Source organism: Belonocnema kinseyi, chromosome 2, assembly GCF_010883055.1.
Source record: "Belonocnema kinseyi isolate 2016_QV_RU_SX_M_011 chromosome 2, B_treatae_v1, whole genome shotgun sequence".
Lineage (NCBI taxonomy): Eukaryota > Metazoa > Arthropoda > Insecta > Hymenoptera > Cynipidae > Belonocnema > Belonocnema kinseyi.
The window spans coordinates 130,588,615-130,613,232 of NC_046658.1; the positions used below are offsets into that span (position 1 = coordinate 130,588,615).

Consider the following 24,618-nt stretch of genomic DNA (forward strand, 5'->3'; position numbering starts at 1 on the left):
TTTTTTTTTAAACATTAGGTAGGTAATAACTAGTATCCGAATTTCATTAGAAAGTGTAACAACTATCATTCAAAAGTTATGAATAAATTTTTTTTTTCATGAAAAAAGATCTCCTTCGTTTTGCTGAGAATCGAACCACAGCACTTTCGATTTTCGTTCGGGTTTTTTTCCCTTAAGCTACTAGAGAGATCGAAGGAAGGATCCTTTTTAAAACACATTTTTAACGTCTTTACAAACTAGATGTAGCTTTGAATTAAACATTTTTTAAATTAAATTTTTGTTGAAAAAAAGATCTTGTCCTTCGCTCCGCTGGGAATAAAACCACAGAACTTCCGATCGCCAGTCGGGTGATTTTCCCTTAAGCTACTAGAGAGATCGAAAGAAGGAAAAGCTTAAGGGAAAAGCACCTGACCAGCATAGGAAGCTCTGAGGTTCGAATTCCAGTGGAGCGAATGAGAAGATCTTTTATCAGAAAAAATTTAATTTAAAAAATGTTTAATTCATAGCTCCATCTATTCTAAAAAGACGTTAAGCATTTCTGTTATTCTCTGATAATACAGATTCCTTGAAAAATTAAATTGTAACACCTGGCAATATAATGCGTGTTTTTCTGAAAAAGAATTCTTCTTTCCATCTCTCTAGTAGCTTAAGGGAAAAGCACCCGAAAAGCGATCGGAAACTCTGTGGTTCGATTCCCAGCCGACCGAAGGAGAAGATCTATTTTCAGAAAAAAATTTAGATTTATCGGTAACGAAAACGATTACTTTTTTTTTAAAGTAACTGACTCATCGCTGGTTGATGCAGCCCCTTGTCGAGAAGCTTATACCTATTTCGCAGTACAAGCCTTCTTTTTACAATGGGAATAAAAAGAAAAAATTGGAACGGAACCAGAACAGAAGATCCGTGCATAATGCAGGGTTTGGCAAAATGTTTAAAATATTTTTTCCTTTTTGCTGCGACTGAAGTAGGTAGGTCCAAGTTCACTGAAACTATTGGCATGTTCGCAGTCAGCCCACTGGGGTGGTATCCTCCCAGCGGAGCCATTGTCCTCCTTAACTCGGAGAATTCGCTTCTGGGTCAGCGATAGCTTTCTAGCTTGCTACTCGATCTGTCGTGTTCCTGTTCCCTCACTTTATAACAAAGTTAGAAGAACGGATTTATGTTCCCACCCTTTAATCACGTCCTGAATCAACCTTTCGGGTTTTCTTTTCCTCCATGAGACTCGTGCAAAGTCCTTCCTTCGGCTTCGTGTCACGAGCCAGTTATCTCGGAACTTTATGCAACTCCCGGTGATAGCAACCAGCATCAGAATTCTGCTTTTTAACTTCAGAATTACGTCACCTTATCACCGCTAGCCTGTGGTGATATTTCAGTAGCTATTTTGGATTTGCATGTAATTAATCTCTAAAGATAGTAACTTACAAGAAAAATATAACAATATTTGTTGATCATTATTTATGAGTATCTCGAAATATCTTACTATAGCTGACAATCGGTTGAAGTGGGAGTTCAAATAAATTTATCAAGCTTTATGTGAATGTAATATTAACGTGTCCAAACGAAAAGTTTCTATCTTGTAGAAACCAAATGAAAAGGTGCTAACTGGTGGAGACCAAATGAAAAGGTGCTAACTGATGGAGACCAAAAGGAAAGGTGCTAACTGATGGAGACCAAATGAAAAGGTGCTAACTGATGGAGACCAACTGAAAAGATGCTAACTGATGGAGACTTAATGAAAAGGTGCTGATTGCTAGAGACCAAATGAAAAGATGGTACCTGATAGAGACCAAATGAAAAGGTGCTAACTGATGGAGACCAAATAAAAAGGTGCTAACTGATGGAGACTAAATAATAAGGTGCTGATTGATAAAGATTAAATGAAAAGATGCTAACTGATGGAGACCAAACGAAAATGTGCTAACTTATAGAGACCAAATGAAAAGGTGCTAACTGATAGAGACCAAATAAAAAGGTATTAACTGATGGAGACCAAATAATAAGGTGCCAGAGTTGAGGGCGTTGATATTCCCAACGCAATTTATATAGGATTTTGAAGCTTCGAGAATTCGTCACGTGAGTTAGCACCTTTTCATTTTGTCATCACGAGATAGAATGTTTTCATTTTGTCACTCTGAGATAGAACCTTGTTATTTGGACCCGTCAATATATATATATCGAAATATTTCTTCGTTTATTTGGCATGTATTGATGTCACGTATTACCTCTCTTAGGAACACAAAACCTGTTCCTCACATATATTTATATTGATATTTTTAAATAGTAAATACATTTGTTGGTACATTTTGTCAAAAATAATGTCCTAATTAAAAACTATTTGTTTAAATTAATCGCTTCCAGTTTTCTATGATCCTATCAAGTAACCTACCAAATATATTAATATCTTGAGAGTCAAAGAGTTGATTATTAAAAAAGTTGATCGAAAAATATTATTTTCTAAATTCCCTGACATTTTCACGATTTTTCACTGGACAATTTTTCATTTTCCCTGAGCATTTATATTTTAAAAACTAGCAATTTAATCTTGTATCATTTTAAAAATTTTTTGTAAACAGAGTCAAACAATTTCAGATTACACATTTCACATTTTTTATTTATTTCAACGAAAAAATTGCTTTTTGAGAAAATAATTAAATTTTTTAAACAAGTAGTTAAATTTCAAACAAATTTGTTGAATTTTCAACCTACAAAGATGAATTTGCAACCAAATGGTCGAGACTTCAAACCGCAAAGATTAAACATCAATCAAAAACAGTTGCATTTTCAAAAAAACAAACAATTAATTTTTTTTATAGGACAGTTTGTTTTTAAAAAAAATCTATTCTCATTCCAAAAGGCAGCATTTATGGTCCAAATGGACAATTTTTAACAAAAACGATGACTTTTCGACGAAGAAAAATGAACTTTAAAAAAATGAATTTAATTTTTATTAAAATCGTTGCATTTTTAATAAAATAGTTGAATTTTCAACAACAGTAACAAAATGAACTTCTAAACAAACAGTAGCATTTAAATTTCACAAGCAAATTGTTTACCATTAATAATAAACGATGAATTAAAAAAAATTAGTTGAACTTGTAACCAACCAGTTAAATTTTGAACCGACAAAGATGAATTTTTAACTCCAAAATTTGAATTTTTCACAAAAAACATGAACTCTCAACAAAAGAATTCAGTTTTTGAAAAACAGTTGAATTTTCAACCTACAAAGATAAATTATAATGAAAATATGTTATAGTTGAAATTTAAACGAAAAGATTAATTTTCCAAATATGAAGACAAAATGAAAATAAATACAGATTTTTCAGTCGATAAAGAAAAAAAATTAATTCAAGTTGTTGAATTTCTCAGCCGAAATACGAATTTTTCGTAAAATAGTTGAGTTTTGAATCAAAAATCTGAATTTTCAACCAGATAAATAATTTGCATACCGAACAGTTACATTTTAAACCAAAAAAGAGGATATTTGAACCAAAAAAAGAGGAAGATTTTAATATACAAAAAACAGAAGAAAAAGTATAAAAGTTTCACTTCCAGTTTAAAAAATTAATAGTACAACACAAAAAGTGTTTACAAAAAAATAGTTAAATTTTTGGCAAAAAGATCAACATCCTACTAAAAAAATAAATTTTAAGCAAAGTAGTGCAGATTTACCCTAGTAGTCAAAATTTTATTTATAAAGATCAATTTTTGAGAAACCATGAAACATTTTAGTTGAATTTTCAACACCAAATAATGGATTTTTTAAAAAAGCTAATTTTTTGCTAAAATACTTGAATTTCTAGTAAACTAATAAAATTTTGAACCAAAAATATAATCTAAAGGAGAATGAAACTAAAAGAAATAAATAAAAATAAGAACACAAGGCAAATAAATTCCTAAACAAATTTCACTTTCATAATTGCCTAATTTTTCCCTGGCCAATTTTATCAATTTCCTGACCATTAAAAATGTTCTACTTTATTATCCTTAGCAGTCATTTGGATTGCCTCTTATATAAATTACCTGACTTTCCCCTTATTTCCACATTTTTACCAAACTACAGCCACCTGATTAATGTTCCTGCATATTTCAGAGATAAGAGAGTAAAAACCATTTTATTATTTACAACACGGTATTGCAAAATTAAATTTATAAACTTAAAAAAATGTTTGAATCAGAATTTTCATTTAATATAGAGTCTAAAAAATATTTGACTGATTGACACAAATATTTGTTTGAAGAAAACAAAAATTATTTTATTCAAACACATTATTACTTAATTCTAACTTTGATTTTAAACAAACAATTCTAGCTGAATCAATAAAATATTTGTTTGACCCTATGTCAATCAAAGAATTCGTTGAATTCATATAAAAATTTGTCCGACTATATAGTCAAATATTCTGAATCTAAATGTTTACAACTTATGAGCTTCTAATTGTAATCAACGGTAAATTCTTTGTCAGAGCAGGCGCCCCACAGATGATATAGCCACTTGAAAAAATGTTTCGGTTCTTGTTTTTACATTAAATGATGCTTAAAACTTTTCAAGAGCTCTTTCCTGGGCCGACAAAAAGCTTCAAGTCAGTTTAATATTTTAATCCAGATGGTTTATCATTGTGGTTCCTACGTATTTCCGAGATTTTAATGTGGAAGCCATACTATTTTTTATAATTGACAGTGTTTAACTGTGCCAAAAAACTAGGGGATTTGAAACAAGGGATGAACTAGTCCCGAATTTTCGGGACTAGCCAAGCTTATGATAAATATTTGGCTACACATCCTGAATTTCGAGACGTGACACTTCGTTTTTGATTAGGTACTGAAAAATTAGATTTATAGGAATGCCTAAGTTCTTCAGAAGGAAATTGGACCAACTTAGAGAAATATGCTAATGATATTATATTATTTAATACTGCTATTTTATTAGTTGGCTCAATAATTCGATTAGTTGCAGAGACTATTCAGTTTGTAGCAAACACTAAGAACATGGCTATCTAAACTAATGCAATAGCAATACCATATCTGACAAACGAAATAGCTTGTCCAAGTTATCATTTCTTTTATTTGATAAGACTATTTAGTAGTTTGTACCTAGTAATAAGCACTGAATTTAAAATATCTTGAATTTTAATATTCGTAAGCTATAAGTTCCTGATTCAAAAAAACGGTTTTGTATAGATACAACTTTCTTTTTGTGAACATCATCACACTACTGGTATGTTCACTTGAGATGTGGACAAAATTTTTAAAATTGTTCTATCTTGAAGACCTTTTGAAGACACGAAAAGGTCCAAAGGATGTATTACACTTAGTGGAAAAGGTATCTTGAAACGAAAGCATCTTTCTTTTCCTTATTTTGTTTCAAACCACTTAAAAATCTGTTCTGCACAAACGGTTTAGGATTACGTGAATTTTATCGCAGAATGCTAATGGTTCCTTCAACCGAATTCTTTTTAAGGCAAATGAAGATCCTCTTAACCTTTAGCTTGAAAGGAACTTCCATTTGTTTTAAGTAACAACCTTTTGATACCAGAGGAAATTTCTTATAATGTCAGGACATCAAGTCACATGGAATAGAGGAACAATCTTAAGAATTCTTTATGATGTCCTAGTGTTCACTTGGGATGTACATACTCAAATTTCTTATTTTAACCTGACAAGGACATATCTTCCATACTCAATTGTCACACACAATTCCAGATTTAAAAATGCAAGCCTGAATGCAATTTCTCAATCAAACGAAGGAGTGTTGCAAAGTACAGGAATATTTTCTCTTGCCTTGAAGAACGGATATGAAAACGGTTTGCTCTAGTGAAAGATGTGAGATCTTTGAATGAAATGTTGAATATAAAAGAAAAGCGAAGGTCTTGGAGAGCAGATGTGATTTGTCGTTGCAAGCATGTCCCATAAGATATCTTTCTCCACATGCTTTAAAGAAATGAGGTTAGAAATAGAGTTAAATAGAAAGGATATTGCTATTGCGGTGTTACAATCGCGAGCGTGTGCGCCTGTTGTTTGTCAATATTTGTCTCATTGAAACATGACACGCGACTGGCTTAGATGACAGTCTTTTTTTTATAAAACGCACCCTCTGTCTTTAATGTGGGTAGAGTGAAATTGGATCAGGTATTCGTCATCAGACAACTATTTTTCTAATTTAAAAACTGTTTCTGCTATCATTTTAAGTATTGGATCAAAAAGGTGGGACTTTCTTTATCATCAAATGCTATAGAAAATGATAAGGCAGGATTGCTATAGATAAGGAAATTCCATGAAGTCAGAACTTTTAAAACTAGTGAGAGAAAATCAGGGAATTTCAGAAGAACCTAAAAGGGTTAACCAGTCATACTTTTTGTATAAAAATTCAACTATTTTGTTGAGAATTATTTTGTTGTTGTGGACAAATTCAACCAGTTTGATAGAGTTTGACCTTTTTTGATTCAAAACGATAACTGTTTGGTTTGCAATTAATCGGTTATAGCTAAGGTTTTTGATTTGTTAAACAACAGATTTGTTAAATATTCTGCATTCATTGTTGAGTTTAACTGTATTTTATTTAAATTAAAATCTTTTTAAATTAAAGATCAACTAATAAATTTCTCATTAAGTGTTTCGTTAAAAGTGGAAGTTCTTTGCTAAAAATTCATTTTTTAAATTAATGATTTATCATTTTAGATGAAACCTTTTTTTTAAATTGAACTATTTTGTTGAAAATTATTTTTTAAAATTAATTAATTTTTTCCTAAAATTACAATATTTCATTAAAAACTCTTCTATTTTGTTTATAAATGATCTTTCGTGGTGGCTTTTCTTGATGAATAAATTTTCGGTTGAAAATTAATTTCGTTAGTTCAAAATTTAACTTTTTAGGTGTAAAATTAATTTAAAAATTAAAATATTTGGATGAAAATTCATTTCTTTTTTTTTAATTAATTTTTTTTAGTATAAAATTAATCGCTTGATAGTAAAATTATATTTTTGAATGAAAATTGAATTCTTTATTTTAAATATCGTTTTTTAAAATTAAAAATTAATTTTTTTTAACTCAAACCTCAACTGCTCCATTTTTTATCACAAATTTATATTTTTGGACAGAAAAATGTTTTTGGCTGAAATATATTCTGTAAAGTTAAACATTCATTATTTCAGTTAAAAATTCATTTCTTAGATTAAAGATTGAACTATTTTGTTGAAAATTAGTTTTTTTTTTAGTTATAAATTAATTTTTCAGACAAAAAAAATATATATCATTTTTTCTTTAAAATATACTGTTTCAGTTGGAAATTCATTCATTTTATTAAGCTTCATCCTTTTTGGGTTAAAAATCTATTTCTTAGTGTAAAATTAATGTATTTTGTAAACAACATTTTTTTTAGCTTCTTGGTTTTATCTTCTTGGTTAAAATTGATTTTTTTGATGAAAGATTCATCATTTAAATTCAAAATTCATTTTATTGATTCAAAAATTAACAGTTTTCTTAAAAATGTGTCTTTTTTAAGTTAAAAGTTAATTTTGTAAACTAAAAATGTAACTATATAATTTTGACTGAATGTTATATTTTTTAGTTAAAAATGTATTTCTTTGGTTGAAAAATCGTTGAAAATTCTTTTTATTTTTTGTTTGTTAAAAATTAAACCTTTTTGGGTTGATAATTCATATTTTAGGTTCGAAGATTGATCAATTTAGTTAAAAATTAATTTCTTTGATTGAAAGTTTAATCATGATGTTAAAAATTAATTCTTTTCATTAGACAAAAATTCATTTTTGGACCTAAAAATGTAACTATTTAATTTTGTGTTCAGAATTTATTTATTTTATTAAAAATGCGTCCTTTGTGTGTTAAAAATGTATAATTTTCAGTTAAAAATATATCGTTTTTAGTTTAAATTTCATATATTTGGTTGAAAACTTACATATTTTTTAGCGGAAAATTCATCTTCCATAATAAAAATTTAACTTCTCGGTTGAAATTTATTTTTTGGTCAAAGGCATATCATTTTAGTTAAAAGTTCATTTTATTAATTGAAAATTTTACTTATTTCTCAAAAATATTCTTTATTTTAGTTTAAAATTGATTATTTATACTAAAACTGTAACTATTCTATTTATTCTTTAAAATTACCTTCTATATTTTCAAATTATTTAATTTTGTTTTGAAGACTCGTCTTATTTGGGTCGAAATTTCAAATTTTGGATTGAAAATTCAACTCTTTGGTTAAAAATTCAAATATTCATTAAAAATTGTTTAAGGTTTTTTTAAACTGTGTATATAATTCTTAGTTACTTTGCCTTATGAATAATGTTCAAAAGCAGTCAAAAAGATTTTTTTGATCCGGCCAATTGTTATAGAATTTATAGACTAATCACTGTGCTTTCATAATCAGTCATCTGTAACCTGATGTCACTGACATAGTGACCAATGACTATATCGTCTGGGTTTATCATTGTTTTTTCATTTTTATTATTATTCTTATTATTCTTGTGCTTAGTACATAGTGCTTAGTTTTTTAGACACTTTTAAACTGGAAAAGTTCCTTAGGTATCCAATGATTGTAACCTGTTGTGGCCAACATAGTGGCCAATGACTATAACGTTTTGGTCAATCATTGGTGTTTTTATTGTTGTGCTAAGTGTTTTCTACCAGTTTTTGAAATGGAAAAATTCCCTTTGTGGTCAATCATTGTAACCTGATGTAGTCAACTAGATGGCCAATGACTATTTACTGGTGGACAACCATTGTTTTTTTTATTATTGTGCTTAGTATTTTCTAGAAAATTTTAAAATAAAAAAGTTTCTTGTTTAGTAAATGATTGTATCCTGATGTAGCCAATTAGGTGGCCAATGGCTATGTACTGGTGGTCAATCATTGTTTTTTCTAATTGTTGTGCTAAGTGTTTTCTACCAATTTTTGAAATGGAAAAATTCCTTATGTAGTCAATCATTGTAACGTAATGTAGTCAACTAGATGGCCAATGACTATTTAGTGGTGGGCAATCATTGTTTTTTTTTATTATTGTGCTTAGTGTTTTCTAGAAAATTTTAAAATAAAAAAGTTTCTTGTTTGGTCAATTATTGCAACCTGATGTAGTCAATTAGGTGCCCAATGGCTATGTACTGATGGTCAATCATTGTTTTTTGAAATTGTTGTGCTAAGTGTTTTCTACCAGTTTTTGAAATGGAAAAGTTCCTTGTGTGATCAATCATTGTAAACTGATGTAGTCAATTAGACGGACAATAACTATTTACTGGTGGTCAATCATGGTTTTTTTATTATTGTTTTTAGTGTTTTTTAGAAATTTTAAAAATGAAAAAGTTTCTTGTTTAGTCAATGATTGTAACCTGATGTAACCAATTAGGTGGCCAATGGCTATTTACTGGTGGTCAATCATTGTTTTTTATTATTGTGGTTAGTGCTTTCTAAGCATTTTTAAACTGGAAATTTCCTTGTGTAGTCAATCATTGTAACCTGATGTAGTCAATTAGGTGGCCAATGACTTTGTACTGGTGGTTAATCATTGTTTTATTTTATTTTTTATTTTTGTGCTTCGTGTTTTCTAGAAATTTTAAAAATAAACAAGGTTCTTTTCTAGTCAATCATTGTAACTTGATGTAGTCAATTAGATGGACAATGACTATGTACTGGTGGTCAATCTTTTTTGTTTATTATTGTGCTTAGTGTTTTCTAGAAATTCTGGAACTGGAAAAGTTCATTATGTGGATAATAATTGTAACCTGATGTTGCCAACGCGATGACCAAAAACTATATCGTCGTGGCCAATAATTGTTTATTATTTTTTTTAAATAGTGTGCTTTGTGTTTTTTAGATATTTTTAAACTGGAAAAGTTCCTAGGGTATCCAATCATTGTAGCCTGATGTGGCCAATAAGGTGCTAAATGACTATGACCTCGTGGCCAATCATTGTATTTTTTTAAATTTTGTTGCCAAGTGTTTTCTACAAATTTTTAAAATCGAAAAGTTCCTTATGTAGTCAATCATTGTAACCTGATGTAGTCAATTAGATGGCTAATTACTATGTACTGGTGGACAATCATTGTTTTTTTTATTATTGTGCTTAGCGTTTTCTAGAAATTTTTAAAATTGAAAAAATCATTGTGTAGTCAATCATTGTAACCTGATGTAGTCAATTAGATGGGTAATGATTATTTACTGATGGTCAATCATTGTTTTTTTTATTATTGTGCTTAGTGTTTTCTAGAAATTTTTAAAATAAAAAATTTTCTTGTGTAGTCAATCATTGTAACCCCATGTAGTCAATTAGGTGGGCAATGACTATGGTGGTCAATTATTGTTTTTTTTTAATTATTGTGTTTAGTATTTTCTAGAAATTTTTAAACTGGAAAAGTTCCTTGGAAATTCGATCATTGTAACCCGATATAGTCAATACGGTGGCCAATGAGTCAATTTTTTTTTTTTTATTATTATACTTAGTGTTATCTAGAAATGTTCAAAATGGAAAAGTTCCTTGTGTAGTCAATCATTGTAACCCGATTTAAACAATGAGGTGGTAAATGATTATGTGCCGGTGGTAAATAACTGTTTTTTTTTAAATTATTGTGTCAAGTGTATTATAGACATTTTTAAACTGCAAGAGTTCTTTGGGTAGCCAATCATTATAATCTGACGTGGTCAATGACTTTATCCTCGTGGATAAAAATTGTTTTTTTTTGTTTTTAATTTTTGTGCTGGGTGTTTTGTAGAAATTTCCAAACAGAAAATGTTCCTTGGGTTGCTCATCATTGTCCGATTGCCTTATTATAACTTCGTATAGGCATTTTCTCGACTGATTCTGAAGGTACGAATTCGTGTACTCAACATTGTGTAGAACCAATTGAATCTGGACAGATCTACGGAGTAATTGCAGAAACACTCACCGTGACTTGTTGACTGTTGGTCGGGCTAGGACTGGGACTAGGAGTCGTGTTCGGCGTCGATACGTCTCGTGGACCAATTACCGCGGCAGAGAAGCTGTTGGAGCTTGGCGAGCCATCAACGCTGCTTACATGGCTGACCGTCGGAAAAGCTCGAGAAGGATCAGCCTGCCATTGCTTGTGTATTTGCTGTGAAGTATCCCGGAATCTCGCTCCCTGAAACAAAAAATTCATTTTACTACGCTGCCCGTATTTAAATAATATTCACTGGAAAATAAAGGTTGTGTATCCTAAAATGTCACACAAGAATATTGATTTTATAAACTCAACTCTCGATTTAAGAACAGGTCTGGGCTTACCTTGCCTTGACCTTGATCCTAATTCGGGGGGATCCAAATTGCAGGTTAATATCTGTTAGGTTTTTTGACTATTTTTTTGTTAAATAACAGTCTTTTTTTAAACCTTCAAAAATATTAATTACAATAAAAATGTAGTGTAGTGGAGACCTTTAAGAAGCCTAACACTAGAATGTCTGGTGTTTTATGGACACCTGGAAAATGGGTTTGACTTTAATTTTTTTAATTTTGTAAGCACTACTTGCAGTTTGCCAAACAAATATTTTAAAAAATTAGCTTCAATGTTTATCTAATCCATTATTATCTACTCTGTAAATTGAATAAATTTATATTTATTTAGGACAGACTCAACGTTAACTGAAAATTTAACTATTGCATTTTCGAATATGTAAATTTAACTGTTTTTTTAAATCTTCTTGTTAGCTTGAAAAATTCAACAATTTGATTGGATTTTGAAATTAAACAATATAGTTAAAACCAAACTGTTTTGTTATAAATTCAACTTTTTCGTATAAAATTCTTTTTTTTTTTGGCTTAACAGTTAAACAATTTGGTTAAATTTATTTTCTTTTATGACGGGAAAATCTTTCTTAGTTGAAAATAAAAATCTTTCAATTTCTATTTTTGGTTGAGAATTAATCTCTTTTGTATACAAATGTTACTATTTGGTCAAAAAAAAAAGAATTAATTTTGTGAGAATTCAACAATATTATTAAAAAATCACCCTCTTTGGTTGAAAATGAAACTTTAAAATTCAAAATTAATCTTTTTTGATTGAGGATTCCAATATTTCATTGAATATTTAAAAAAAACCTTTCTTGATTAAAATTTTATCCTAAGTAATTAAAAATGGCTTAAGAAATTAATTAGTTTTCGACGAGGTATCAATTTTTAAAAAAATTTTATATTCGTATTAAATTTAATTGTTTTTATTTTAAATTTTGATGGAGATTCACTATTTTCTTTGAAAATCCACCTCAGTTATTTAAAATTTAACTATTTCATTTTTTATTAAAAATTCATTTTTTTGTTGAAAACCCATCCGTTTTGACTTAAGATTTAAGTTTTTTTAGAAATTCTCTTTTTGAATGAAAGTTCAGCTGCTTGGTAGAAAATGAATAAACTTTTTCGTTAAAATTAAATTTTTGGTTTAAGATCAATCATTTTAGTTCAAAACTCATCTTAGTGGTTGAAAATTTTAATATTTTGCTAAAAATGAGTGTTTTTGGTTTACAATTAATTTTGTTTCGGTAAAAATTTATCTATTTTGTAGAAAAATCGTGTATTTTGTAAAAAATTAATCTTTTCGTTTGAAAATTCATCTGTTTGATTAAAAAATGAACTATTTGGTTAAAAATTCTTCTTTTTGTTAAAAATGAAATATTTTACTTCAAATTATATAGGTATTCAAAACAATAGGTATTAAAATCTTTTTTAAATATTAAAAAAAGATTTAAAATTTTTCCCAGGTATCTTAAGAAAATTGGTGTATTATCTTTAAACCTTTTAAAGTCCTTAAAACGCTTAACAAAATTTGTGAACTCTGCATTTGGCTTGAACCTTTGTGAAATAAGTTCAAATTTCAAATTATTTCTAAAATCTTTCCAAACACTTCTAAATATTTATGAAAAGTATTCAAAAATTATCTAAAAATCCTTCAAAGTTAAAAATATTGTCTTCAAATCTTACAGATTCTTTTTTGACAATTTTGAAAGTCCTTTCAAATTTAAAAAATATTCATTTGAAGCTAATTATTCAGAATAAAAGATCATTTTTAATTTTTTTCTAAAATCTTACGAATTTGTTTGAACCATTTGAAGCCTTTTAAAGTACTTAAAAACCTTATACATTTTTTGTGTAAAATCTTCAAAAATATAAAAATAAAATGTAAATCCTTTCAGGTTTTAAATTATTTTTCAGTCATCTCAAACGCTTTATATATCTCTAAAACACAGTCGAATTTTTCTAAATTAATAATTAGTTTATTTTTATTTATTCATCAACTTTTTTCTTTTTTTTTTTTGTAATTAGACCGAATGTTCTCTTAATTTTTTAAAAATGAAACATCATTTGCAGTTTCAGACGACTAAATTTAAACTTTGAACGTAACAATTTTAATTGACCTTTAACACGTTAAAAAAAGACAATTAAACTGATTAAACTTATTATTTTCTAAAAATATCGAAAATAACGCGAGACAGAAAAAAGTCAAGAGACAGTTTTTTATAACTTTTTTAGAAAAATAATTTTATTTCTTTGAAAATTTTCATTCCCTGCGGCGTTAAAAACCACCATTTTACCTCTTTTGAACTTTTAAAAATTTACCAATGATCTTCGAAATTGGACCGTTTTAATTTTTTCAATTTAAATTGTCATAACACAGCCAACATTTTTTTTGATAAATAGGTAAGATACGTATCGTCTTATAACCTGTAAAAACGTTAGCAAAGATTGATCATAATTGAATTTTTAACCAAAAGGATTAATTTCTACCAAAAGAAAACGAATTTTCAAGTAAAAAAGATATTTTTTTAACAAAAAATTGATTTACTAAATTTGAAGTTGAAAAATGAATGTTCAAACAAAAAGCTAAATTTTTACTAAAATTATGGAACATTCAACTTGAATAATAGTTATATTTTTAGCTAAAACTAGAAAAGATAAATTTTCAACTAAAAATTGAATGAATAAATTTTTAGTTGAAAAAGCTAAAGTCCAAAAATGGATTTTCAAAAACATAATTCAATTTTCACCCAAAGTGATATTTTCCATAGAAAACTATGAATCTTTATCTGGAATAGTTAAATGGTAAACCAAGTAGATGAACTTTCAACTAAAATATTGAATATTTGAATGGAACACTTGAATTTTCAAACAAAAAGATGAATTTTTAAACAAAAAGATTAATTTGGAAATTAAAAGAATAATTTTCTACTGAAAAATACAATTTTACAATAAAATACATGAATTTTTAACGAAATATTTGAACTTTTATTGAACGTAGATAAATTATCAACCACGTAGTTGAATTTTGAACTAAAAGAATCATTATTTTTAACCGAAAATGAAATAGTAATATTTTTATTCAAACAAATTAATTTTAAACCAAACATAAAAGTTTTAAAATAAAACAATAAATATTTATCTGAAATAGTTCAATTTAAAAAAATTATTTTCACTAAAAAGATAAATTGTCAATCAAAACTTAAATAACTAAATTTTAAGTTCGAAAATTTCGTATTCAATCAAACAGAAGAAGTTCCAACTGAAAGTATAAAAAATAAAATTATAAAAGTTAAATTTTTAGTTTAAAAAATCACTTTCGACAAAAAAAACTAACTTTCAATAAAAAACTACCTTTCAAAAAAATAGTTACATTTTCAAGCAAAGTAGTAAATTTTTAATTGAAATTGTAAATCTTTAACTGGAATAGTTAAACTTTAAACCAGAAATGAATTTTCAACCAAAATTATGAATTTGTAACTATAATAGTTGAATTTTTAACCAGAAAGATGGATTTTTAAACGAGAAGATTTATTTCTACCATAAAATTTTAATTTTTTACTGAAAAAGATCCTTTTTACAACTAAAAATTAAATAATTAGATTTTTAGTAAAAATATGAATATTTAACCAAAGAGATGAAGTTTCATCTAAACTTATGGAATATTCAACTGAAACAATAGTTACATTTTCAATTTAAAAAACAAAATAATAAAAAAAATATATTATTTTCAGACGAAAAAATGCCTTTTCATCCAAATAAAAAACAAGCTTTCAATCAAATAGCTCGTATTTTAATTTAACAAATGAATTTTTAATTAATATGTAGAGTTTGAAAATAATAATAACTGTTAACAAAGATTAACTTGCAAAGAAAAAGATAATTTTCCATAACAAAAATTGATTTTTAACTAAATTGATGAATTTTTAATTAAAATGATGAATTTTCAATTGGAATTGTTGAATTTTGTCCCAACAAGTTGAATTTTCAACCATAAAGATTAATTTTCTACAAAAAAAGTTAATTTTTCAGAAATTTTCAAACAACTAGTTTAATTTTCAAATAAATAAATACAAACTAAATAATAAATTATGGTTTAATTAGATTGAGCTGAGGTAGTTTAAAAAATTATCCACCGTATATAAAATATAAATTACTTTTCTAAATTTACCAAAATTTTTAACATAATGAAAACTTGAATTTTATTGCGATCAGAAGTAAATTCCCGATTTTTAATTAAATTCCCAGTCATTTCCATATTTTTTCCAGTTATGTGTGACTATTAAAGATTGCGTAATGATAGAAAAATATTTGATAGGATCAACCAGAACATATTCTAAAATGATTATCAACCAAGTTATAATAAATGAAATTTTTTGCGCCAAAAAAATATTTTGTTAGGCATATAATAACTATATTCAAGGGATGATATAAATAAATCTTTTCCTAGGCGCAGAAAGATATTTAAATTAAATAAAAATTTGTTGATACTATAATATATTCAAACTATAATTTGTTTGTTAAAAATAAAATATTTGAATGTTTGAACAAAAGAAATATTTGTTTCAATCAATTAAATATCTGTTTGACCTTAATCAAAGAAACGATTTCATTCAAAAAATTTTCTAAGTTTTACCTAGTTTGTTCAAAGGAAGGTTAACAGTTCAGGATTGCGTAATTAAATTTTTGATAAAATAACAGAACAATTTTTTGAATCAAATACAGAAAGGACACTGCAGAATGTATTTTGCAATTGTCTTGGTATTTTTTTGTCTTGTATTATTTAGTATTTCAATAAACTACTAAGCAGTACAAACAAGATGAAAATTCCATAGTAAGCCATTTACGAAGTTAATTGTGCTGGGTTCTTCATGGTTAGATAAACTAAAAGTTTTATTTAAATTAACTAAAATATTGTCTTATACCAAGCAAAATATTTGCTTGGTATAAGACAAAAATTTTCTTAGATAAACAAAACTATTTGCTACGATTAATCAACACGATTTAATGATTATCAAGCAAATTTGTCTTGTGAGCCAACCCTTGTTCTGGGAAAAAACAAATGTTCATTTAAATTTAAAAAAGAAAACATTTGTTTAACCCTGTATCAAAGCTAAAAAAAACTATTTAAATAGAAACTTGTTGGAGTTAAACAATAGTGTGCTGGAATTAAACAATGGTGAGTTTGAGTCAAATAAGTATTGTTTAAATGAAACAAAGATTTGTTTCAATCAACCAATTAGATATTCTAATGAATAAAATGATTGTTTGACACTATATCAAATAAATAAATTGTTGGATTTAAGCAAACATTTTTCTGAATGTAGAGCTAGGTTATTGAAAGGATGGTTTGCGTGCACTACACATGTGCAATGCTCTGGTCTCAGTGTGCTAATTACAGTTACGCAACATACTGCCGTAATAACAATTAACGTCATAAGTGAGAATAATTACGTCTTTCAGCGGGACCGTTCGTATTCTCATACGTTTTTAACTGGTGACTCTGGCTCTTAATCATGACGAACGAAAGTGATTACTGACTGGGCCTAAATAACAATCTAAAATTAATAATTTATCGTAAATTGAAAATAATAGCATAATGTTATCCTATTCAAAAACAGGACACACAAAGAATGATTCTATAAAAGGAGGCCGTTTAAAAACTAGGTCACGCTTTTTCGAATTTTTACGATAATAGAAGAATAATGCTTTTAAATAAATTTAATCTAGGTAGCATATTGAATTCGATATGAAAAGCCAATTTCTATGATTTTTAATAGAAATATATTGCATTTCTACGAAAATAGTTGAAGATTTAAGTAAAGAAAATTATTTAGAAGGTTTTGGATTTTGGTAATGTACTGGTCCAATTAAAATCCGTTGCAAGAACTGTGAAGGATGTTGACCAGGTAAGGATTTTATGGGCAGATGTTGGATTTTAGAATATACAGTTGGATCAGTATACCAACAAATTTCAACATCTTCTAATTACATTATACTTTAGTCAAAATTAATTAACAACCAAATTAACATCAACTAATCATATACCATGTTTGCAAGTATTTCTACAATAATGAAATAAGCCAACTATACCAATGGGTTCCTATAAATGATTTAAACCAGTTTACCAACAAAATCGAACATCTCCTAATTCAATTCTTACCTGGTCAATATCAAGAACATCAGCGAATTATACAACATGGTTGGAAGAAGATACTACAATGGAACAAAACAGCTATTAAGATGGATTCTCACAAAAGATTGAAATTGGAACAAGTTACAACAATAAGACAAACCAACTATACAGATGAGTTTCTTTAAATGATTTAGATTAGTATTCCAACAAAATCCAGAATCTTCTATTTAAATTCTGGCTTAAACAATACCAATTAACAACAGCTATTCATACAACATGGTTGGAAAATGATACAACAATGGAACAAACCAACTATACAAAAGGGTCTTTTTTAAGGATTGGACCAGAATACCAGCAAAATCCAACATCTTTTAATTAGATTATTACCTGGTTAATATCAATAACAGCAGGTAATCATACAACAGTGTTGGAAGAAGGTGCAATGATGGAAAAAAACCAACTCTAAAAATGGGATCCTTTAAAGGATTGGGACCAGTTTGCCAACAAAATCCAACACCTTAAATTCAATTCTAACAAAGCTAATATTAATTAACATCAGCTAATTAAAGAACATGGTTTGAAGAAGATATAATAATGAAATAAACCCACTATACAGATGGGCTCTTACATAGGATTGGAATTGGAAAAAAGTACAACAAAGAAACAAACCAACTATACATATGTGTTTCTTTAAAGAGCTTGGTCAATGTACGAATAAAATCCAACATTTTCTAATTAAATTCTGACTTGGACAATATCAATTAACAGCAGCTAATCATACAATATGGTTGAAAGAAGATACAGCAATGAAACAAACCAAAGATACAGATGAGTTTCTTTAAAGGATTTGGACCAACATACCAACAAAATCCAAAATCTTTTAATTAAATTCTGACTTGGCCAATATCAATTAACAGCAACTAATCATACAAGATGATTGAAAGAAGATACAACAATGGTACAAATAAACTATATAAATGGTTTATTTTAAAGGGTTTGAACCAGTTTACCAACAAGATCCAGCATTTTCTAATTTAATTTTTACCTGGGCAATATCAACAACATCGGCGAATCATACAACATGGTTGGAAGAACATAAAAAAATAGAACAAACCAACTATGCAGATGGGTTCTTACAAAGGATTGCAATTGGAAGAAGGTACAGCAATAAAACAAACCAAATATACAGATGAGTTTCTTTCAAGGATTTGGACCAGTATACCGATAAAATTCAAAATCTTCTAATTAAATTCTGACTTGGACAATATCAATGAACATCACCTAATCATACGACATGGTTGGAAGAAGATACAACAATAGAACATACCAACTATACAAATGGATTTTTTAGGATTGGACCAGAATACTAATAAAATCCAACATCTTCTAATTAAATTCTGATCCGTTAAACATCAATTAACATCAGCTAATCATACAGCATGGTTAGAAGAAGGTACAACAATGGAACAAACCAATAATACAAATGGGTTCCTTTAAAGGATTAAAACCAGTTAACTGACAAAATCCAACATCTTCTAATTCAATTCTTACCTGGATAATATCAATAACATGTAATAGTTATACAATATGGTTGGAAGAAAATACAACAACGGAACAAATCAACTTTACAACTGGTTTTTTTTTATTGGAAATGGAAAAAGGTACAGCAATGAACCGAACCAAAGATACAGATGAGTTTCTTTAAAGGATTTGGACCAGTGTACCAACAAAATCAAAAATCTTTTAATTAAATTCTAACTTGGAAAATATCAATTAACATTAGCTTATCTCACAGCATAATTGGAAAAAGATACAAAAATGAAACAAATAAACTATACAAATGTTTTTTTGCGGATTGGAACAGTATACCATATAAAATCCAACATCTTCCAATTAAATTCTGACCTCGTCAATATGAATTAGCATTAACTAGAAAGATTAGTTTTTCACCCAAAGAACTAAATTAACAACGAAGGATTTAAGCGTTCATGATAGAGTCGAATTTTTTGAAAAACACTAGACTTTTGAACCCGAAAAGAAGAATATAACCAAGCGGTTGCATTCAAAACCAAATAGTTGATGTTTCAAGCAAAGAGACGAATTTTGAATCAAATGGTCAAATTTTTAAACGAAATGGATTAATTTGAACCACTAACAACCAAATAATTAAATCATTAAGCTAAGAAGGGAAATTTCTTTGTAAACAATTCAATTTAAAGCCAGGGGAAATGGAATTTGAACCAAGATTTTTTTGTACCAAAAAATAATAATTGACAAAAAATAAATAAAAGTTGAAATTTTCACCAAAAAAATACGAGTTTCCAACAAAATACTTGAATCCTTAACCAAACTGAATTAATTTTCAAACCAAAAAAGATCATTTTTCTACACAAAAGTTAAATTTTTAACAGGAATTTTACAGTCAAGTGAGAAAAATAATTTGCAACAAATTGTTGATTTCAAAAAAGGCGAATTCTTTAGAAAACAGTTCACTTTTTAACAACAAAAATAAATCAATTTGCAACAAAATAATTTAATTTTTTAACGAAAAAATATATCTTTAGCTATTAAAATCAATTTTTGACAAAGAAGTTCCACTCTAAACCAAGAAGTTGAATTTTTAACGAAGAAGAATAATTATCTGCGGAAAAACGAATTTGCAACAAAATAAGTGATACTTTTTCATATAATTAGTTAAATTTGTAACTAAAGACAATCAAATTTCGACCAATAGAACAGTAAATTTTAATTTGTTAAATCCCAACCAAATAGATGAATTTTTAATTAAAAATTAGCAATTTTCTACCACTAATAGAATAGTGAAATAAAATTAATTTGTGACAAAAAGCAAAAAATGTAACAGAAAATAAATTTCCAATCAAAAAGGTATATTCGCAATGAAAAATTTAAAAGTTGAATTTTCTATTTGAAAAAATTAACTTTGAATGAAAAATAGTTCGATTTTCTTACTGAATTCTCTTAATTCAGACTTAGGAGTCTTTATTTAAAGGCTTTTTTCTTAAAACAAAACAAAAATATCTGTTTTGGTTGAAAATTCAACATCTTGGTTGAATATTGAACCACTTTGTTTAAAATTAATTTTCTAGTCAAAGATTAAAAATTTTAGTTGAAAATCCTTCTATTTGGTCAGAAACTGTTTTTTATTTTAATAAAAATTAATTTTTCAAGCTGCAAATTCAACTATTTTCTGAAAATTTTATCTTATGGGTTGAGAAATCACATTCTTCGATTGAAAGTTTCCAGCAGTTGAATTCCAGTTATGAATTCCTTTTTAAAAGTAAAAATTGAACTATTTGACTTAAAGTTGTACTGCTTCTTTTTAAATTAATTTCTTGTGTGAAAGATTAAAAATTCTAGTTGAAAATTGAACCATTTTTTATGTAAATTAATTATCTGGCGAAAGATTCAAAATTTTAGTCGAAAGTTTATCATTTTGATTGGAAAATTATTTTTTATTCTGATGAAAATTAATTTTTAAACCAAAAAAAAACTATTTGGTTAAAAGTTGAACTGCTTGGTTAAAAATTAATTGTTTTGATTTGAGACTTAATATTCTAGTTGAAAATCCTGCTGTTTGTTTGGAAATTGGTTTTTAATTTTGATAAAAATTAATTTTCTAAACTGGGAATTCAACTATTTTGTGAAAATTTAATCTTTTTGATTAATTTTTTTTCTAATGCTTTTGTTTCTTATTTTTTGACAATAATTTTTTCCGGTAATAGATTCAAAATTCTGCTTAAAAATTGAACCACTTTCTTTAAAATCCGTTTTCTGGTTTAAGGTTCAAACTTTTAGTTGAAACATTATCATTTTGGTTGAAAATTTGTGTCTTATTTTAATAAATATTAATTTCCAAACTGAAAAATAGACTCTTTGCTTGAAAATTCGATTTTTTTTGTTGGAAATAAATTTTGAAACGGAAAATGCAACACTTTTGTTATAATTTTACAAATGTGTTTCGTAAAATTTTAATTGTTGAAGACTATTCCTCTGAAAAAAACAATATTGACTACTTGAAATCTTTCTTGGGAAAAGCATTCCTCCTATTGCTATACAATCCAACTTTCTTCTCATCGATGCTATCCATTAGAATTTGCATTCTAGGCCTTTTAGCATAATTTCTCTGGTTGCAGACTCGTGAATGAGATCTCCTGGAATTCAGCAGGATTAGATACTCGGCTGATTTGATTGAGTTATTCCCGGTCGGGTATAAAGTGGTTGGTACGACCATTCAGAACGAATTAAACGATAAGTGTATGCTATACCCATGATGATGATTATGCAAATATATGGGCATAGTGGATCAGGAGTAGGTTTATGTGGAATGGAAAACATGAGTTGGGTGGTGGGGGGAAATAATAATTTGAATCAGGATCAGAAATGTCGAAGCATTCCTTGCGAAAGGAAACTGGCATCCGGTTCTTTGCATGCAGATGCATATAGGAAGCTGGATAAGATATTTCTTAATTCGATCACGAACCGCGTGGGCCGCGAAAGACAGATCAGAATCAGCCGGTTGGGTTGCACATGGCTTTTGCGATCTCGGCTTCAGCTACCGGTTCTCATTCATTTACTATCGGAATCATAAATCCTGGTCCCACGGCAAATTCTTGAAAGAATTTACCGACAAAAATCGGTTGAAAAAAAAACTGGTTGTCAATCCTCATTTTAAGAGGCAGAAGTAAAATGTACAATAGAGAATTAGGCGCTTTCCTTTGTTGCCTTCTTACCCCATTTTTAAAATAAATTATTAAAATAAGGTATGGCCGTGCGGTCTATAGACCGCACGGTCTTTAGTTTATTTTAATCATTTCTAGAACGCCCCATGGTCTGACTTGTAGGTACCTCCTCCCCCTGACAAGCTGCCATATTATTATCTGTATATTATATTATTATCTGTGCGGACGACGTGCGGTCGTCCGTTTTCCCAATGGTGTAAAAAATTATAATCAATCAAGGTTGATGAAATTTATTAATCTCTTGCATATTCCAGTGTCTCTTCATAAAATTGTACAAGATAAATAACAAAAACTTATTTACTTATTTAATTAGACATAAATAAATAGAAAAAATAATTTAAAACATATAAAATAAAATAATAGAGAAACAGGATTTAATTTTGTTAAACAAGATTAAAAGTGACAAAACGTAATTATTTAAACAATAGAGTTTCTAATCGAATTTTTTCTTCCTGTTGTTTTCTACAAATTTTAAAAAAATGGATCAATTTTATTAACCCTTAAACGGCCAAAACGCCACTACCGGTACACTGCTTTTCAACGGCCAATAACTAAGACTATTCGACACTAGAAAAAATTGAGACACATATATTTTTATTGCTTAAGATCTCCTATTTCCGCGGTGCCAATGAAATTTCTCAAAAAAATTTTCTTATTATCCCAAAATGCAGTTTAAACAAAAAAAAACGTGATTTTTCGTGCCTATTTTTTCTTGTGAACCATTTTCCAAAGCTTTTCGAGTCTGTAATTAACCTGGAATCTCACTAACGGGTGGAATAAATGTCTAAACTTTGAGAATCCATGGTTCAAAGATCGATTTTTCGTTTTAGTATTTTCAAAATGGCGTCTTAATGGCAAAATTTTTGTGAAAACATTCATGAATTTTTTTACAATAAACGATGCGCTTTTCGGAAAAATCATCAACAATAAAAAGTTCTTGTAATCAGCCGAGGAATACGCCTGAATTTTTCCGGAGCGCTTTGAGCAAAATTTTGAAAAAATTGTTCATATGCAAAATCCAAAATTTTGCTCAAAGCGCTCCGGAAAAATTCAGGCGTATTCCTTGGTTGATTACAAGAACTTTTTATTCTTGATGATTTTTCCGAAAAGCGCATCGTTTATTGTAAAAAAATTCATGAATGTTTTCACAAAAATTTTACCATTAAGACGCCATTTTGAAAATACTAAAACGAAAAATCGATCTTTGAACCATGAATTCTCAAAGTTTAGACATTTATTCCACCGGCTAGTGAGATTCCAGGTTAATTACAGACTCGAAAAGCTTTGGAAAATGGTTCACAAAAAAAAATAGGCACGAAAAATCACGTTTTTTTTGTTTAAACTGCATTTTGGGATAATAAATAAATTGTTTGAGGAATTTCATTGGCACCGTCGGTAAGAGGAGATATTAAGTAATAAAAATATATGTGTCTCAATTTTTTCTAGTGTCGAATAGTCTTAGTTATTGGCCGTTGAAAAGCGGTGTCCCGGTAGTGGCGTTTTGGCCGTTTAAGGGTTAAATTATAGTTTATTTTTTTAAGAAAGAAATTCGGTAATGTTAGGAAAAAACTTAAGTGCAAGAAACATGGTTAAAATAAAGTTTTTTTGCAGGTTTTGAAATTTTTTCAGCATAGATAATATTTTTCATCTAAAATGTTATCAGTAATATTAGTTTTAATCTTAAAATCACAGAAGAACTGTTTTTTCCAGTGATTTGATTTTTTTCACGAAAACTAACTCGAATGCAAATTAAATTAGCAGAACCAAATTTAAAAAATCCAACTATTTTTTGCTAAAAGTTCATTCTTTTTGGAAAAAAGTCTAGTGTAATATGTTTGGTTTATAATCCATCTCTTTTGGTTACAAATTCCTCTAGTGGGTTGAAAATTATATTATTTTCTTCAAAATTCCACTATTTCAGATTCCGCTCTTTAATTAAAGTTTTTCGCTAATTTATTGGAAATTAAATTTTTGTAGGTTAAAGATTAATTTTTTAGTTAAAATTGAACTGTCTAAATTGTTGAAAATTCACCGTTTTTCGTTAAATTAAACTGTTTTGAATTGAAACAAAAAAAAATATATTTTTGGTTTAAATATATACAATTATATTTTTCGTAAATAATTCATATTTTTTGGTTGAAAATTCAATGACTAGGCTAAAACTAGAACTATTTTGTTAAAAATTTATTTTTTGGTTTTGAAGATTCATCTCTTTGGTTGAAAATTTTAATCAATTTGTTGAAAAGTGTTTTTCGCTTGTTGTTAAAAATTAATCTTTTCACTAAAGATAGTACTTCAAAAGTTCACATTATTGGTTGAAAATGTAACTGCTTCGTTGAAAGTTAAAATACTTTGTTTAACTAATTTTATGTTTTTGTCTACTAGTTTTAAAAAATAAATATATTTTTTGGATATTGGTTTTTATTTTTTGTGGGGTTCTGAAGAAATTAATTTCGTTTCTCAGTAGCCT

General features: G+C 27.9%; 1 protein-coding gene across 6 annotated transcripts in view; it reads right to left on the reverse strand.

Annotated features, from left to right (window-relative positions):
* LOC117168125 (tensin-3) overlaps positions 1-24,618 on the reverse strand; it is a 639,780-nt gene that overhangs the window by 240,781 nt on the left and 374,381 nt on the right. For all 6 annotated transcript variants that reach the window (XM_033353532.1, XM_033353537.1, XM_033353534.1 and 3 more), the window contains one exon: positions 10,897-11,109. In XM_033353532.1, the coding sequence (XP_033209423.1) occupies positions 10,897-11,109 (213 nt within the window). The remainder of the gene's footprint in view (positions 1-10,896; positions 11,110-24,618) is intronic.